Source organism: Schistocerca gregaria, chromosome X (genome assembly GCF_023897955.1).
Source record: "Schistocerca gregaria isolate iqSchGreg1 chromosome X, iqSchGreg1.2, whole genome shotgun sequence".
Classification (NCBI taxonomy): Eukaryota; Metazoa; Arthropoda; class Insecta; order Orthoptera; family Acrididae; genus Schistocerca; species Schistocerca gregaria.
In genome coordinates, this window is record NC_064931.1 from 818,189,788 (window position 1) to 818,209,463 (window position 19,676).

The 19,676-nt window shown below is 44.5% G+C and overlaps 1 protein-coding gene across 7 annotated transcripts in view; it reads right to left on the reverse strand.

The window, feature by feature from the left end:
* LOC126297890 (uncharacterized) overlaps positions 1-19,676 on the reverse strand; it is a 2,130,251-nt gene that overhangs the window by 530,102 nt on the left and 1,580,473 nt on the right. For all 7 annotated transcript variants that reach the window (XM_049989191.1, XM_049989197.1, XM_049989196.1 and 4 more), the window contains exon 8: positions 6,206-6,372. In XM_049989191.1, coding sequence (XP_049845148.1) covers positions 6,206-6,372 — 167 coding nt within the window. The remainder of the gene's footprint in view (positions 1-6,205; positions 6,373-19,676) is intronic.

A 19,676-nucleotide genomic window follows, 5' to 3' on the forward strand; every position in this document is an offset into this window, starting at 1 on the left:
AGACGCAAACAAACTGAACTGAACGAATTTGTTCAAATATCTCTGAGCACTATTGGACTTAACATCTGAGGTCATCAGTCCACTATAACTTAGAACAACTTAAACCTAACAAACCTAAGGAGATCACACACATCCATGCCCGAGGCAGGATTCGGACCTGTGACCGTAGCAGTCGCGCGGTTCCGGACTGAAGCGCCTAGAACCGCTCGGCCACCGCGGCCGGCTAACGATTTGTTAGTCGGCACATGTTGGACATAGTTTTGATAACAGAAACGAACCTCACGGACATGGCTAGTTTCAAATTACGTAACATGCGTGGTTATAGGACGGACCGGCTTGGACAACGAGGTGGCGGGACTGCAGTGTTCGTCAAAAACACCATACAATATTATCAGGAGGATCTACAGCCCCTGGACTCACTGGAAGCCACAGTGGTTACAATCTTCACGGGAATAGGAAAAATAACTCTCGTGGCGGCGTATCTTAGCCCCAAGAAACAACTGGTGGCCAGAGATCTTCATGCTGTCTTCGATCGATTCATAAGGTCTTGCTGGGAGAAGACCTTAACTCCAAACATGGGACTTGGCATTCAAGGAGCGCCAGGCGAAAGGGACAGCAACTATACGATCTAGAGAACGATCTTCAAGTCACAATATATGGGGCACGGGAGCCGACTTACATCCCTGAGTTCGCCGCCCAGGAGGCTTACGTTCTCGATATAGCGATTGTTAAAAATGTCGCTGCAAATCTACAGCTCAAGACCATCCACGACCTGTCATCTGATCATCTACCAGTTCTCGGACTTTTCGAGGGTGGCGGCCTCCCAATACCTCCTTCTATCTCCAGAGCTGTTAACTGGAATCTCTTTGCGACATACCTTAACAATAACGCTCGACCGACCCAAGCAGTCTCTGCAATTCCGGAAATTGACATCGCTGTGGCAACTTGACAACTAAACTCCAACGGCAAACAAGACGTGCAGCGACTGATATCTTTCGTCATGAGCATCAATTTGATACATTCCCACCTCATCTCACCGACATCAAGCATCGCCGGAATGCTCACAGAAAACGATGGCAACGATATAGAAATCCAGATGATAGATGGCTGAAGCATCGTTTGTCCGGGGAGCTACGTCGCCGATCTGAAGAATGGCGGCAAGACCTCTGGGAAACAAAGATGGACGAAATGTTTCTCCAGACTAGGGAAGAGTGGCAGCTCGTCAGGACACTAGGCCAACCGAGACCACCAAAGAGAGCAATACGAGGCGCCGATAGCCTCTTATACGACTCTCTTGTCCAAGCTGAATTGTTTGCCGACGTATATGAACACCACATGACAGCTCCGCCCCCACAGGATGCAGAGGACGCAAGGTTCAATTGGCTCTGAGCACTATGGGACTTTACATCTGAGGTCATCAGTCCACTAGAACTTAGAACTACTTAAACCTAGCTAACCTAAGGACATCACACACATCCATGCCCGAGGCAGGATTCGAACCTGTTACCGCAGCATTCGCGCAGCTCCGGAGTGAAGCGCCTAGAACCGCTCGGCCACAGCAGGCGACACACCGTTTTTCACGAGCAGGAATCTAAACCCGTCAACGAAATTAAAACTTTATAGAGCAACGGTACAATCCTCCCTACTGTACGGCTCGACGTCTAGGGCCAGGCCCTACCACAACAGTGGCACAAATACAGGGTGTTTCAAAAATGACCGGTATATTTGAAACGGCAATACAAACTAAACGAGCAGCGATAGAAATACACCGTTTGTTGCAATATGCTTGGGACAACAGTACATTTTCAGGCAGACAAACTTTCGAAATTACAGTAGTTACAATTGTCAACAACAGATGGCGCTGCGGTCTGGGAAACTCTATAGTACGATATTTTCCACATATCCACCATGCGTAGCAATAATATGGCGTAGTCTCTGAATCAAATTACCCGAAACCTTTGACAACGTGTCTGGCGGAGTGGCTTCACATGCAGATGAGATGTACTGCTTCAGCTGTTTAATTGTTTCTGGATTCTGGCGGTACACCTGGTCTTTCAAGTGTCCCCACAGAAAGAAGTCACAGGGGTTCATGTCTGGCGAATAGGGAGGCCAATCCACGCCGCCTCCTGTATGTTTCGGATAGCCCAAAGCAATCACACGATCATCGAAATATTCATTCAGGAAATTAAAGACGTCGGCCGTGCGATGTGGCCGGGAACCATCTTGCATAAACCACGAGGTGTTCGCAGTGTCGTCTAAGGCAGTTTGTACCGCCCCAAATTCACGAAGAATGTCCAGATAGCGTGATGCAGTAATCGTTTCTGAACTGAAAAATGGGCCAATGATTCCTTTGGAAGAAATGACGGCCCAGACCAGTACTTTTTGAGGATGCAAGGACGATGGGAGTGCAACATGGGGCTTTTTGGTTCCCTATATGCGCCAGTTCTGTTTATTGACGAAGCCGTCCAGGTAAAAATAAGCTTCGTCAGTAAACCAAATGCTGCCCACATGCATATCGCCGTCATCAATCCTGTGCACTATATCGTTAGCGAATGTCTCTCGTGCAGCAATCGTGGCGGCGCTGAGGGGTTGCCGCATTTGAATTTTGTATGGATAGAGGTGTAAACTCTGGCGCATGAGACGATACGTGGACGTTGGCGTCATTTGGACCGCAGCTGCAACACGGCGAAAGGAAACACGAGGCCGCTGTTGGACCACCTGCTGCACTAGCTGCGCGTTGCCCTCTGTGATTGCCGTAGGCGGTCGCCCTATCTTTCCAGCACGTTCATCCGTCACGTTCCCAGTCCGTTGAAATTTTTCAAACAGATCCTTTATTGTATCTCTTTTCGGTCCTTTGGTTACATTAAACCTCCGTTGAAAACTTCGTCTTGTTGCAACAACACTGTGTTCTAGGCGGTGGAATTCCAACACCAGAAAAATCCTCTGTTCTAAGGAATAAACCATGTTGTCCACAGCACACTTGCACGTTGTGAACAGCACACGCTTACAGCAGAAAGACGACGTACAGAATGGCGCACCCACAGACTGCGTTGTCTTCTACATATATCTTTCACATCACTTGCAGCGCCATCTGTTGTTGAAAATTGTAACTACTGTAATTTCGAAAGTTTGTCCGCCTGAAAATGTACTGTTGTCCCAAGCATATTGCAACAAACGGTGTATTTCTATCCCTGCTCGTTTAGTTTTTATTGCCGTTTCAAATATACCGGTCATTTTTGAAACACCCTGTACAAGGGGCCTCTAGCCATTATTGTACGCCCACAGGACTATCAAAGATGATGCAATCTCCAGTTATTCGGTGTAGTTACTGTCCATCACTTGTACGACTACAGAACCAACTCCCTAAAAGGACTCAAGGACCCACCGAGAGTACAAGCCCCTTTGCAAGTGAATACACAACAAAGTGAAACCATTTATCACACCTTGTCACTCCAGAAGAAAATATCGCCAAAGGGGATCACTCTTTGAACAAAACATGCCAAAAAAAAAACTGTCCGTGCAAGCTGGGCCGTGATTTGCAGCCGCAGTTTTCTCGCGCCTCGCATGCGAAGACGGTAGCCCACTTCTCGGATGCCGTAAATAGAAATATTAAAAAAGGTAGGAAGATTTTTCTGTTTAGCAAAAGTGACAAAAAGCAGATTTCAGAGTACTTGGTGGCTCAACACAAAAGTTTTGTCTCAAGTACAGACAGTGTTGAGGATCAGTGGACAAAGTTCAAAACCATGGTACAATATGCGTTAGATGAGTATGTGCCAAGCAGGATCGTAAGAGATGGGAAAGAGCCACCGTGGTACAACAACCGAGTTAGAAAACTGCTGCGGAAGCAAAGGGAACTTCACAGCAAACATAAACATAGCCAAAGCCTTGCAGACAAACAAAAATTACGCGAAGCGAAATGCAGTGTGAGGAGGGCTATGCGAGAGGCTTTCAATGAATTCGAAAGTAAAGTTCTATGTACTGACTTGGCAGAAAATCCTAAGAAATTTTGGTCCTATGTCAAAGCGGTAGGTGGATCAAAACAAAATGTCCAGACACTCTGTGACCAAAATGGTACTGAAACAGAGGATGACAGACTAAAGGCCGAATTACTAAATGTCTTCTTCCAAAGCTGTTTCACAGAGGAAGACTGCACTGTAGTTCCTTCTCTAGATTGTCGCACAGTTGACAAAATGGTAGATATCGAAATAGACGACAGAGGGATAGAGAAACAATTAAAATCGCTCAAAAGAGGAAAGGCCGCTGGTCCTGATGGAATACCAGTTCGATTTTACACAGAGTACGCGAAGGAACTTGCCCCCCTTCTTGCAGCGGTGTACCGTAGGTCTCTAGAAGAGCGAAGCGTTCCAAAGGATTGGAAAAGGGCACAGGTCATCCCCGTTTTCAAGAAGGGACGTCAAACATGTGCAGAACTATAGACCTATATCTCTAACGTCGATCAGTTGTAGAATTTTGGAACACGTATTATGTTCGAGTATAATGTCTTTTTCTGGAGACTAGAAATCTACTCTGTAGGAATCAGCATGGGTTTCGAAAAAGACGGTCGTGTGAAACCTAGCTCTCGCTATTCGTCCACGAGACTCAGAGGGCCTTAGACACGGGTTCACAGGTAGATGCCGTGTTTCTTGACTTCCGCAAGGCGTTTGACACAGTTCCCCACAGTCGTTTAATGAACAAAGTAAGAGCATACGGACTATCAGATCAACTGTGTGATTGGATTGAGGAGTTCCTAGATAACAGAACGCAGCATGTCATTCTCAATGGAGAGAAGTCTTCCGAAGTAAGAGTGGTTTCAGGTGTGCCGCAGGGGAGTGTCATAGGACCGTTGCTATTCACAATATACATAAATGACCTGGTGGATGACATCGGAAGTTCACTGAGGCTTTTTGCGGATGATGCTGTGGTAAATCGAGAGTTTGCAACAATGGAAAATTGTACTGAAATGCAGGAGGATCTGCAGCGAATTGACGCATGGTGCACGGAATGGCAATTGAATCTCAATGTAGACAAGTGTAATGTGATGCGAATACATAGAAAGATAGGTCCCTTATCATTTAGCTACAAAATAGCAGGTCAGCAACTGGAAGTAGTTAATTCCATAAATTATCTGGGAGTACTCATTAGGAGTGATTTAAAATGGAATGATCATATAAAGTTGATCGTCGGTAAAGCAGATGCCAGACTGAGATTCATTGGAAGAATCTTAAGGAAATGCAATCCGACAACAAAGGAAGTAGGTTACAGTACGCTTGTTCGCCCAATGCTTGAATACTGCTTAGCAGTGTGGGATCCGCACCAGGTAGGGTTGATAGAAGAGATAGAGAAGATCCAACGGAGAGCAGCGCGCTTCGTTACAGGATCATTTAATAATTGCGAAAGCGTTACGGAGATGATAGATAAACTCCAGTGGAAGACTCTGCAGGAGAGACGCTCAGTAGCTCGGTACGGGCTTTTGTTAAAGTTTCGAGAACATACCTTCACCAAAGAGTCAAGCAGTCTATTGCTCCCTCCTACGTATATCTCGCGAAGAGACCATGAGGATAAAATCAGAGAGATTAGAGCCCACACAGAAGCATACCGACAATCCTTCTTTCCACGTACAATACGAGACTGGAATAGAAGGGAGAACCGATAGAGGTACTCAGGGTACCCTCCGCCACACACCGTCAGGTGGCTTGCGGAGTATGGATGTAGATGTAGATGTAGGAAAAGCTCTTCCGTTATTACGTTAGTTCGTACTTCATTCATTAGTGATGTTGCAGAACCATGTTAAAAGCTTTTCGGAAGTCAAAGAACACTGCATCAACTTGGAGGCCGATATCTATTGCCTTTAGGATCGCATGCGAGATGAATTTCATACGGTCATTGGTTATCGAATCCTCCCATAGAGAAGATTTACTGTCTCAAAATGTGTCATTATATGCGAACTAAAAACGTAATTCATAATTCTACAACATATTGACTTCAGACGTATAGCCCTATAGCAACACGCATCTGCCTCGCGATCCGTCTAGAAAATAAGAATGACCAGCGCGTTTTGCCAGTTGCTCGGTACGCTTTGTTGCTCGAGTGACCGACGATAAACTGTTGCTAGCAGGCCATCACTTGCATCTGCCGGTTTGCTTGTACACCTCATTCGAATGATATTCTAATACGGCCTGATAACAAAGTAATGAAAAGAACGTACCGTTGTTGAATGCGCAGCAGAGTGTCCAAGGCGTCTTGGTTCTGCTTCATCTGCTGCTCCAGATCCATGGCTTCTTTGCGGAGAGCATCCAGCCGTGTTCGCACGCTCACCGAAGCCAGTCGGTCCACGATGATTTCATTCTTGAGTAGCGGTGGCGGAGTCTGCTCCTGTAACACATTTCGAGCATACAGCTAATAAACAGTGCAAGTAATGATAATAATTGAACATGTTAGAGCCTACGGAATATCAGACCAGCTGTGTGGCTGGATTGAAGAGTTTTTAGCAAACAGAACACAGCATGTTGTTATCAATGGAGAGACGTCTACAGACGTTAAAGTAACCTCTAGTGTGCCACAGGGGAGTGTTATGGGACCATTGCTTTTCATAATATATATAAATGACCTAGTAGATAGTGTCGGAACTTCCATGCCGCTTTTCGCGGATGATGCTGTAGTATACAGAGAAGTTGGAGCATTAGAAAACTGTAGCGAAATGCAGGAAGATCTGCAGCGGATAGGCACTTGGTGCAGGGAGTGGCAACTGACCCTTAACATAGACAAATGTAATGTATTGCGAATACATAGAAAGAAGGATCCTTTATTGTATGATTATATGATAGCGGAACAAACACTGGTAGCACTTACTTCTGTAAAATATCTGGGAGTATGCGTGCGGAACGATTTGAAGTGGAATGAGCATATAAAATTAATTGTTGGTAAGGCGGGTACCAGGTTGAGATTCATTGGGAGAGTCCTTAGAAAATGTAGTCCATCAACAAAGGAGGTGGCTTACAGAACGCTCGTTCGACCTATACTTGAGTATTGCTCATCAGTGTGGGATACATTCCAGATCGGGTTGACGGAGGAGGTAGAGAAGATCCAAAGAAGAGCGGCGCGTTTCGTCACAGGGTTATTTGGCAACCGCGATAGCGTTACGGAGATGTTTAACAAACTCAAGTGGCAGACTCTGCAAGAGAGGCGTTCTGCATCGCGGTGTAACTTCCTCGCCAGGTTTCGAGAGGGTGCGTTTCTGGATGAGGTATCGAATATATTGCTTCCCCCTACTTATACCTCCCGAGGAGATCACGAATGTAAAATTAGAGAGATTAGAGCGCGCACGGAGGGTTTTAGACAGTCGTTCTTCCCGCGAACCATACGAGACTGCAACAGGAAAGAGAGGTAATGACAGTGGCACGTAAAGTGCCCTCCGCCACACACCGCTGGGTGGATTGCGGAGTATAAATGTAGATGTAGATGTAGTGACAACTGAAATTTGTTCCAGATTGCGACTCGAACAGGGAGTAGTCGCCTTAGTCATCAAGCTGTCTGAGCGCCTCCAGGATATCCTCAAGCTTTTATTGTCACTGATGTTGCCAGCTACGATTTCCGCACACTACTACTAGACGTCTACTCACGGGACGATTCACTTAATTCATTACATGTTAGCATGATGTCACAAATACTTCAGGTATGATTATATTTATGGAAAAAATATCTACGGAAACATTGATTCAATATAACGAGACACACACTGTTTGGATCACAATTTTTTCCGACTACTAGTTTCAACCTGTGCTGCAGATCACCTTTAGGTCTAAGTTGCAACAGTTAAACAAGCAGTAACAATAAATAATTACAGAAGTGTGGAATTACAGTACTACCATGAACGACTGTACAAATTACAGGAACACAACACCCCCCTCCCCCGCAAAAAAAGCAATTCTGGACGTGTGGGGTGTCGCATTGCCCTGCTGGAATTGCCCAAGTCCGTCGGAATGCACAATGGACATGAATGGATGCAGGTGATCAGACAGGATGCTTACGTACGTGTCACGTATCAGGTGTCCCATATCACTACAACTGCACTCGCCCCACACTATTACCTACCCCCCAACACCTTGAACAGTCCCCTGCTGACTTGCAGGGTCCACGGATTCATGAGTTTGTCTCCATACCCGTACACGTCTATCCTCTCGATACAACACGAAACGAGACTCGTCCGACCAGGAAACAAGTTCCCAGCCATCAACAGTCCAAAGTCGGTATTGACGGACTCACGCTTTGTGCCCTGCAGGGGTACATCAAGGGTACACGAGTGAGCCTTTTGCTCCGAAAGCCTATATCGATGATACTTCGTTGAATCACTCGCACGCTGACACTTGTTGATGTCCCAGCATTGAAATCTCCGGCAATTTGCGGAAGGGTTGCACTTGTGTCACGTTGAACAATTCTCTTCAGTCGTCGTTGATCCCGATCTTGCAGGATATTTTTCCGTCTGCAACGATGTTGGAGATTTGGTCGCTACCTGGGAGATGCTGTCTCCCACCGCTCGTGCGCCGACTATAAAACCACGTTCAGATTCACTTAAAACTAGATAACCTGCCATTGTGCAAAGTGCTCCTCCAGGACATCAAACGCTCTCCTGCTTCGATGGGTTCCAGCTCCGTCTTGCATGAACCACATATTGTCGAAATTGGGGTCCTTTTGGATAATGGGGATGAAATCACCTTCCAAAACTTCACTGGCCGTTCGGTAGTTACCGTGCCATGAAGAAATACCGTACAGACTATTCCGTCGCTGGAGATTGCACGCCAAACAGTCGCCGGCTGAGGGTGAAGAGACTTCCCGATCGCGAAATGCGGACCTCAGCCCCCCAAATGCTTCAGTTTAGCTTACTAACGAACCCATCCAAATGATAGTGGACTTCGTCGCTAAACCAAACTTCACAGTGCATACTAATTCCCATCATGTCCCGCGGCCATACGTGCTGTTTGAACGTCGTATCGCAAACTGTTCACGAATTACTACGATTTTATTTCATATAGTTCAATAGTTGTCACACTGTATCTCCAACGATTCTAATAAATCCATTTTATGCCCCTTATTTAGTCGGTGGAGTACTTTGATATTTTGCTCTATTTTTCCAAATAGTGTCCTGTATTATGTATGTGTGTGGCTATTGATGATGATGTGTGTCCGTTGCATGTGTAGACTTTAATGTGCTCTGTGCACCTGGTCTTGAAATTTCGGCCTGTTTGTCCTAAGTAGGACATGGAGCATTCCTAGAATGTTACTTTGAATATTCCAGAGTCTGAGTATGGGTCGTGATTACAGTTTATATTATGTACTAGTTTTTATTTTACTTTGTTTGATGTAGAAAACCCAAGTTTTACATTATGATTTTTGAAAATATTTGCATTCTTCTGCGCTATATTGCCAATGTAGAAGATCATAGACATACATTTGTTTTTGTCTTTTCCTTCTGTGTTGCTGACCCAAATACAAAGTGCACCCCAGCCATGTCAGCGAAAAATGACAAACGTTTTATACTGCAAGATTAAGTTAATACAGAAGGATGGGTGTCTCCACAATGTTTGGCTGACTTTGATAGCGGTTTTAACCGAACTGAGACGAGTTTTGGACAAAATTGTAGCCATTTTACACATTTGTTTACATATATTTGTAACGAAAAATAATAGTTTATCTGCTGTGGTTGTGAAATACAGCCGCGACTGTGAAACAAGGCAGCTTTCAGAGTAAGGACTGGCCTGGATGCATTACGAACACATGTAGACATTACGTAGTGTGAGTGTCAGGTTTCTGCAGTGGCCAGGTCTGACGAAGCTGTCGACAAAGGATCCTGCTGCTCTCCTTGCCTACACCTACAACCACGTATAGATGCTAGTGACTGGCTTTGAACGTGATGCCAATTTACGCAAAATTCATTGAGTTGGATAATTTTGAACATGGTGCTAATTCCCGAAAAATTCGACTCTTTCTGATACTTCTGAACAAGGTGCTAACTAACGAAATTTCAGCGTCTATATCTACATACACGTTCCTCAAGCCAACATACGGTGCATGACGGAGGATGCCACGTAGCACTTGCACAGAGAGCGAGGGTAGAACGACTGTCTATATAGCCTCCGTAGAAGCCTTAATTTCTCTCATATTATCTTCATGGTCTTTATGCGAAATGTACATTGGTGGCAGTAGAATCAATTTGCAGTCGGGTTCAAATGCCGGCTCTCTAAATTTCCGCAATAGTGAATTGTCTTTCCTCCAAGGATTCCCATTTGAGTTCACGAAGGATTTCCGTAATGCTTGCGTGCTGATAGAATCTACCGGTAACAAATCTAGCAGCATGCTTCTGAGTTGTTTCGATGACTTACTTTAATCCGACCTGGTGGGAATCCCAAACACTCGAACAGTACTCAAGAACGGGTTGCACTAGCGTTCAGTACACCGTCTTCTTTATAGATAGCTACATTTTCCCAAAATTCCCCCAAGAAAACGAAGTCTAACATTCGGCTTCGCGATTACCAACCTGACTTTTTCATATAACTTGGAAAAGTTATGCCTAGATACTTAATCGATGTGACTGTGTTAAGCAGCATATTACTATTGCTGTATTCGAAGGTTACAGAATTGTTATTCCTACTCATCCACAGTTTTCTACACTTAGAGCAAGCTGCCATTCATCACAACTACAAACTCTATCTACGTCATCGTGTACACCCCTACAGTCACTCAACGACGACACCACAGCGTAATCAGCAAAAAGCCGTAAATTGCTGTTCACCCTGTCTGCCACATCATTTCGGTGTATAGAGAGAAAGAGCAATGCTATCACACTTCCACGTGGCACTCCTGACGATACTCTTGTCTGTGATGGATACTCGCTGTCAAGGACGACGTACTGGTTTCTGTTACTTAAAACGTCTTCGAGCCACTCACATATCAGGGAATCTAATACGTATGCTCGGACCGTTGTCAGCATTCTTCAGTGGGGCATCGTGTTAAATGCTTTCCGGAAATCTAAGAATATGGACTCTCCCTATTGCCCTCCATCTATGATTTGTAGGATGTGTACGAAAGGGCAAGCGGGGTTTCGCACAAGAGATGCCTTTTAAAACCGTGCTGATTCGCAGACAGAAGCTTTTCCGTCTCAAGGATATTTATTATATCCCAGTTCAGAATGTGTTCAAGAATTCTGCAGCAAACCAATGTCAAGGATATTGGTTTTGTAACTATACAGGTTCGTTCTTTTTCTTTTTTATATACAAGAGTCGCTTGCGCTATCTTCTAGTCGCTTGGAACTTCGCACCGGGCACGAGGTTCGCGATAAATGAAAGTTAAGTAAGAAGAAAATGCCGCACTCCTTGTTAGCCCACCCGGCTACCCGTGCGGTCTAACGCACTGATTCCTGAGCGGGAAGGCGTGCCGGTCCCCCGGCACGAATTCGCCCGGTGGATCAGTGTCGAGGTTCGGTACGCCGGCCAGCCTGTGGATGGTTTTTAAGGCGGTTTTCCATCTGCTCCGGCGAATGCGGGCTGGTTCCCCTTATTCCGCCTCGGTTACATTATGTCGGCGATTGCTGCGCAAGCACTGTCTCCACACACGCTTACACCTTAATTACTCTACCACGTAGACATTGGGGTTACACTCGTCTAGTGTGAAACGTTCCCGGAGGGGGGGGGGGGGGTGTCCACTGGGGTCAATAACCCTATGTTCGGTGTGGGGCGGCGTTGTGGTGAGTGGACTGCTGTAGTCTGTTGTGGGGTTGTGTACCACTGAGGACTACAGCGGCGCGAAACCTCTCCGTCGTTTCTAGGTCACCAGTTCAATACAATACAATCCAGTACTCCTTTTTAAATCGAATTGAGATTCTGTCTGTACCTGGTGAGTTAATGTTTCTCAGCTCTTTCAGTTGCTTCTCTTTGCTAGAAATGCCTATTTCTGTGTCCTCCATGCGCGAGTCTGTATGATAGTCAAACGACGGTCTGTATGTACGGTCCTCCTGGGTGAATGATTTTTTTAAACGCTAAATTTGAAATTTCAGCTTTCCTTTTGCTGTCTGCTGTTGTCGCAACAGCCCGTCAGGCAAGTGACTGGGTAGAAGCCTTCAATTCGCTCAGTGATTTTACGTATGACCAGAATTTTATCGCATTCTCGTCAAGATCTTTCGATAAGGTATGATGGTGGAAGTTGTATGCTTCGCGCATTGATCTTCTTACGGACGCACGAATTTCTTCTAGCCTTTGGCTGTCGACATTTGCGCGTTCTTCGAACCGGCAGTGCAACAGTCTGTTTGCTCGGTATTTTCCAAATTTATTATTAAATGGACATTTACTTTCTCAATTAACTTACTTCGCACATGTTTAAAGTCAGTTTAAATTTTGCCCATAAATCCTCTACGTGTGACGTATTGGAAATAAACGTCCATTCATTATCTAAGTGGGATGCTAACAACAGCTTATTTGTTTTTTCTAACATCAATGCTCTCCTAGTCTTCTTTACTCATTTATCGACTTTAATAAGCTTCGTCCTTATGATAATATGATGATCACTATTCCCTGTCTCAATAATGACACTATCGATAAGGTCAGGCCTGTTTGTAGCTACAAGGTCTAAAAAATTTCTGTTGCGTGTGAGCTGTCTGAACTAGTTATTCGGAAAACATGTTCAAAGATACATCCAAAGACTGTCTGTCTGCACCACATGCAGAGAATCCGTAAACGTCCCAGTCTATACTCGATAGATTAAAGTCGCCTCCAACTACTCGTAGTACTGCATGGTCTGGGTATTCCGAACTGCTGAGCGTAGACTCTACTTGTAGGATTCTGCAACTGTGACGGCATAATCAGGTGGCCGGTAAAAGCATCCAATAATTAACTTGCGTTCATGTAGGAGTACTACTAATGTCCAGATGAATTCACAGTAAGACTCAATTTCAACCTCGATAGACACAATATTTTTGTCGACAGCAATGAACATTCCCCCTCCTGTATCGTCTACTCCGTCTTTTTGAAATACCTTCCACACCTTGCTAACTAATTAAGAACTTTCTATTTCGGCTTTCAGACAGCTCTCGGTTCCGGGAATAATTTGCTCGGGAGAACTTTCCTGGAGAGCAGGAAGTTCAGGGACTTTGTTACCGGTACTTCGCCAATTTACCGTTAAAACTTTGATAGTCGAAGTGTGTCTACTTTCTACGCGATCTGATTTCGTTCTTTGAGTATCGAATGACGAGCGTTCAACAGAGACCCTCAAACTACCGCCTAGTAAAAAAAAAAAAAATAAATAATACTCTGATGTCCGAGTAGCTTCTTCCCTTTGGTACTTTTTAGCACCGTGTCAATTTACGCAAAGTTCAAATGTATGGGGTATTGTTGAATATGTCGCAACAATTTCTTGTTTCATATGCTTGTGAACATGATGCAAAATTCAGATGATTCGGATACTTTTGAACATGACATAAAAGTTAGGTCATTCGGATACTTTTTAAAATGATACAAAATTAATGTCGTTCGTATACTTTTGAACAAGTCACTATTTTATGCAACGCAGGTGTAGCTTATATTCTTTTTCCATGGAAATGCTTGTAACAAGCAAAATTTGTCAGAAACAGCAATTCTGTAGACATTAGGGCAGTCAAGTCTCTATTCTACTACTTATGAACCGTCCTGTATTATTTATCCATTGTAACAAGGGAAAATTATATTACAATGCTACGCATTCAGTACAGCTCGACTCCCCCTAACAAATCCGTTGACTTTATGGAGCTATTGCACCATAATTCATGGGAGAACCTTTCGTTGTAGTCAGCAGTAATGAGAAGATCAGTGATGGTGAGAGTTTTAGTGGGTCATGAAAGCGTGCCTGAATGCCTTAATCGGCGCGGTTCGCTCTGAATAGTACGGGAGGTCATGTTTTCTTCGTGGCGGTTGGTCTGCGTTGAAGGCATAAGGCAATGTGCAAGCTCTTGAGGGCTATTTGATAGCCTTGTGTTTATCTCATTGTCTGAAAATTCTCTCTGAATAGAAGCTGTAACCTGTTTCACGGAAGAACAGCGTAAGGTTTACCATTGATTGAAATGTTACCAGGCTAACACTGTTTCATATTCACGAATGTTTATTTAACGCTGTTGTGTTATGCGATGAAGAGACGTACAGAGTCCAGACAGACGAAATACAGAATTATACTTCTGTAGAGTGTAATGACTCAGATGATAGCAATTAGGGTGTTATAATATCTTGTTAATGCTGTAAATGTAAACAGAGTGGTGGTCTTGTAGCAATGGAGTTATTAGTCACGTAGTGTTCGAAATTAATATCATTCGAATATTGAACTTTCTAATTAAGCCAGAATGCAGTACAACAAATGCTGAAAACATAAGGGAATATATTACAGTGCTCAAATGAAAATCAGAAATGACAGATGAGCTGCTGCAGTGCTGGTTTTAAAGGGGGGCCGCAAGTGTATCCTCACGGTGGCGCTTGCAGCAACGACACCAGCGTTCGCAGTTGTAGCAGTGCCGTCTAGCAGCTGTCATAGAGTTCCATACCTTCTGGTGGCCGTTTAAACTCTGCCAGACTGGGATACCAGAATTAGTGCCGGAGAAGGAGGTCCAGTCTAGAGGTTTGGAATCGTCAGACACCGAATGAAGCACTACCAAAAATACTGCTAAAACTTTTTAGGTGGCGGTAGCAGCTCAGAGTGCGATTTCAGATAACTGGCAAATAGCTCAGTTCTCTGCCACGTGCAGGCAGGTTAGTACCTCGGATGACGCACAGGGTGTGAGTACTACACAAGGAATATTTTCTTGCTCCCAGGTATACTTCGGTGGACTAAGTAAACAGGCGCAATCGAGACAGGCTCCGACGTGGATCACGTTATTTAGACAATAAGAAAAGTTCCCCCTCAGCGTCGGATTTACCCCTCCTGATTTTTAAGTATTTTCAAGGCTGTTGAACGTGCCATAAGGGCCGGCAGTGTCCACAGTTTTTCGATACATGTAGCATCTGTTGGAAGTGAGGACACTTTGCAGCAGTGTGCTTGGGCAGAAAAACGGCAATGTAGGCCGATGTGCCTGTATTGACCAATACACTGCGGGCAGCATTAAATGACCTAGCGTTCGTGTCTGCTTTAACTTCACTCTCGGCAGAATCAATCCAAGCGCCTAATACGGCGGTCTCGGGCGCCTTGACACGATCCTTGTTGCTCCCCTCGTCAGAGGTTCGAGTCCTCCCTCGGGCATGGGCGTGTGTGTTGTCCACAGCGTAAGTTAGTTTAAGTTAGGTTAAGTAGTTGGGTTGTTTGGGGAAGGAGACCAGATAGCGAGGTCATCGGTCTCATCGTATTAGGGAAGGATGGGGAAGGAAGTCGGCCGTGCCCTTTCAAAGGAACCATCCCGGCATTGGCCTGTTGCGATTTAGGGAAATCACAGAAAACCTAAATCAGGGTGGCCGGACACGGGATTGAACCGACGTCCTTCCGAATGCGAGTCCAGTGTCTAACCACTGCGCCACCTCGCTCGGTATGTTAAGTAGTGTGTAGGCTTAGGGACCGATGACCTAAGTAGTTTGGTCCCATGTAACCTTACCGAAATTTTCAATTTCCTACAGCCCAATTCCACATGGATATGTCTCTGGTCTCTGATTAACTAAGAAACCTATGAATGTTTCTGGGCGACCCCTGTCTGCAGCTGCTGCAGCTGCAGGTTGTTCCATATAGCCAGTGAGGGTCCGTTTGCGTAGGCAAATGACTGTGTGGGTAAAATGCAAGAACGTAGAACGGAAAATCTATTTGTTGATCGTAAGTTTGCAGTCGACTGTTAATATTTGTGGTTTAGATAACTTCGTCACATTTGATTTCCAAGTATTGGGTAAGGCGAATCTGGTATGTATCTCAGTACCATTCGAGGATTCAGAATCGTTAACAGAGAATGATAATCAGCTATTCGAACCATCGTTGAGTCAGGACAAAGAATTGGAAGTTCGTATTCACTCAAGCAGTCCGCTGTGTCTTTTTTTCTTGCGTCACCAGCTCCATTGACGTACGCAATGCGTGATGCAGTGAAGGCTGAGTTAGACAGGTTACGGGATATGGGTGTCATTGCGCCAATCTGACCTAGTCAGTGGTCGACTCAAACTGTTGTCGTGAAGAAAGTAAATAGCTCCATCACAATTTATGGTTATTTTAAGGCTACGATTAACGCGAGACGTGAGATCGACATTCATCCAGTCCTTCGGTTAGAGAAACGTGTAATAAAGTTAGTAGCAGGGGTAATGTTTCTCAAACATTGATTTGAAGGATGCATACTTGTGTTTACCTCTAGACACAAATACATGGAAAATTCTGGAACTAAATACGTCTTTTGGAAATTATCAACACAAGAGGTTGCCTTTTGGGATCGCGTCAGCACCAGGAGTTTTCCAAAGGTGCGCAGAGCAGCTACCTCTGGGTATTCCAAAGTACTTAAACTATTGGGATGACATTTTGGTGACGGATGTTACTAGGGAAGAGCACATGGAAAACTTACGAACACTATTTCAGTAGCTGCTGGACAATAAGTTCCATTGTAACGTAGACTAAAGCAAGTTTCTTTTCGCATTCTATGTAGAGTATTTGGGGCATACACTGATGATGTCCGCCCCGATAGCTGAGTGGTCAGCGTGACGGATTGCCGTTCTAGGGGCCCGGGTTCGACCGCCGGCTGGGTTGGAGATTTTCCCTGCTCAGGAACTGGGTGTTGTGATGTCTTCATCATCATTTCATCTCCATCCGGCGTTGCAGGTCGCCCAATGTGGCGTCGAATGTAATAAGACTTACATCAAGGCAGCCCGGCCAATGACGCCAAACTTCCATTTCCATACACTGATGATCCAAAACATTATGACCATCTGGTGTTAGTCCACTTCTGGAACGCAATTCAGCAGTGATTCTGCATTCCATGGATTTTGAAAGTACTTGATAAGTTTTCAGTGGTTTGTGGCACCAGACGCCAAAGCATAGGTCACACTTCCCGTAATTTATGGGAGGTTGATTTGTGGGCGTGGAGCTGGTGCCTGATAGCGTCCCATTTGGGTTTCATCAGATTCATAAAAGCCGTATTTTATGGCCAAGACATCAAACTGAGTTCCTTATGATGCTCCTCATACCATTGCAACACAATTCTGGTCTTGTGACATGGACAGTTATCCTGCTGGAAGATGCCATCGCTGTTGAGGAAGATATCAACATAAGCGGTCACAGGTGGTCCCCAATAATGTTCACGTATCCCACAGCTGTTCATGATGCCTTCGATGATTACCGCAGGTCCCATGGAGGCGCAGGTGAATGTCCCCATGATATAATACTGCTCCCAGCGGCTTGAGTCCGGGCGCGCTGCATGTTTCGAGCAGCCGCTCGCCAGGATGACCGCGTATCTGGGCGCGAACATCGACCTGGTTTAACAATAATCGGCAAGAAATTTACTGATAGGAGGTGTCTTATTGTTTTAAAGAGTAGGTTAAGATACTTCGCTAAGATTAAATAGAGACCTTGAAAAATTTTCATTCTCTTGAAAGTGTCTGCAACGTTTCCCTAGGGTCTCAGGGAACCACAGAAGGGGTGTCCGTCTAAAAGTGGGCATTTAAAAACTCAGTAAGGTAGTTGTAGAAACGATTGGTATCGTAGTTGTAAATTGTCGTAGCTGTGTTGGGAAAGAACCAGAGCTCCAAGCCCTAATAGAAAGCACTGAAGCTCAAATAGGTGTAGGTACAGAGAGCTGGCTAAATCCGGAAATAAGTTCAGCGAAATTTTTTTCAAACGATCTAACAGTGTTCAGAAAGGATAGGTGAAATACAGTAAGTGGTGGAGTGTTTATTGCTATCAGAGGTAGTTTGCCTTGTAGCGAAATTGAAGTATATAGTTCGTGTGAAATATTATGGGTAGAGGTTATACCTGACAATCCGACTAAACTATTAGTTGGATCGTTTTACCGACCCCCCGACCCAGAAGATACAGTTGCTGAACAGTTCAAAGAAAAATTGAGTCTCATTTCAAATAAGTACCCCGCTCATACAATAATAATCACTAGTGACTTCAATGTACCCTCGACATGCTGGAAAAATCATACGTTTAAAGCCGGCGGCAGACATAAAACGTCATCCGAAATTGTACTGAATGCTTTCTCAGAAAATTATTTTGAACAATTAGTTCATGAGATCACTCGAAGCGTAAATGGTTGCCAAAGCATGCTTGACCTCTTAGCAACAAATAATCCTGGACAAATAGTGAGTATTATGACAAATACAGGGATTAGCGACCCCAAGGCAGTTGCTGCTAGGCTGAATACCGTAACACCTGCAACCATAAAAAAGAATCGCAAAGTATATCTATTTTAAAAAGCTGATAAAAATGCTCTTAACGCCTTTTTAAGAGACAGTCTCCACTCCTTCCGATCTGATCATGTACGTGTAGAAAAGTTGTGGAATGTTTTCAAAGAGACAGTATCGACAGCAATTGAGAGATATGTACCACATAAATTAATAAGTGATAGTACTGATCCCCTATGGAACACAAAACGGGTCAGATCGTTGTTGGAGAAGCAACGAAAAAAGCATGCCAAATTTAAGAGAACACAAAATCCCCAAGATCGGCAATGTTTTACAGAAGTTCGAAATATAGCGTGTACTTCAAGGCGAGATGCTTTTAATTATTTCCACAACGAAATTCTGTCTCGAAATCTGGCAGAAAACCCAAAGAGATTCTGGTCATACATAAATCACACGAGTGGCAAGACTCAATCAATACGTCCACTGCGCGATAACAACAATGAAGTCACTGATGACAGTGCCACTAAAGCAGAGTTATTAAACACGATTTTCCGAAACCCCTTCACCAAAGAAGATGAAGTAAATATTCCAATCAATAACAACTGCCAAGATGAGAAACATAGAAGTAGATATCCTCGGTGTAACAAAGCAGCTTAAATCACTTAATAAAGGCAAGGCCTCCGGTTCAGATTGCATACCAGTCAGGTTCCTCTTAGAGTATGGTGATAAAATAGCTCCATATTTAGCAATTATATACAACCACTCACTCGCAGAAAGATCCGTACCTAAAGACTGGAAAATTGCTCAAGTCACACCAATACCCAAAAAGAGAAGTACGAGTAATCCGCTGAATTACAGGCCTACATCACTAACGTCGATTTGCAGTAGGGTTTTGGAACATATACTGTATTCGAACATTATGAAGTACCTCGAAGAAACCGATTTATTGACACACAGCCAGCGCGGATTCCGAGCCCCGCGGGATTAGCCGAGCTGTCTAGGGCGCTGCAGTCATGGACTGTGCGGCTGATCCCGGCGGAGGTTCGAGTCCTCCCTCTGGCATGGGTGTGTGTGTTTGTCCTTAGGATGATTTAGGTTAAGTAGCGTGTAAGCTTAGGGACTGATGACCTTAGCAGTTAAGTCCCATAAGATTTCACACACACGGATTCCGAAAATATCGTTCTTGTGAAACACAACTATCTCTTTATACTCATGAAGTAATAGGTGCTATCGACAGGGGATGTCAAATTTATTCCATATTTTAGATTTCCAGAAGGCTTTCGACACCGTTCCTCACAAGCGTCTTCTAACCAAATTGCGTGCCTACAGAGTATCGCCTCAGTTGTGCGACTCGATTCGTGATTTCCTGTC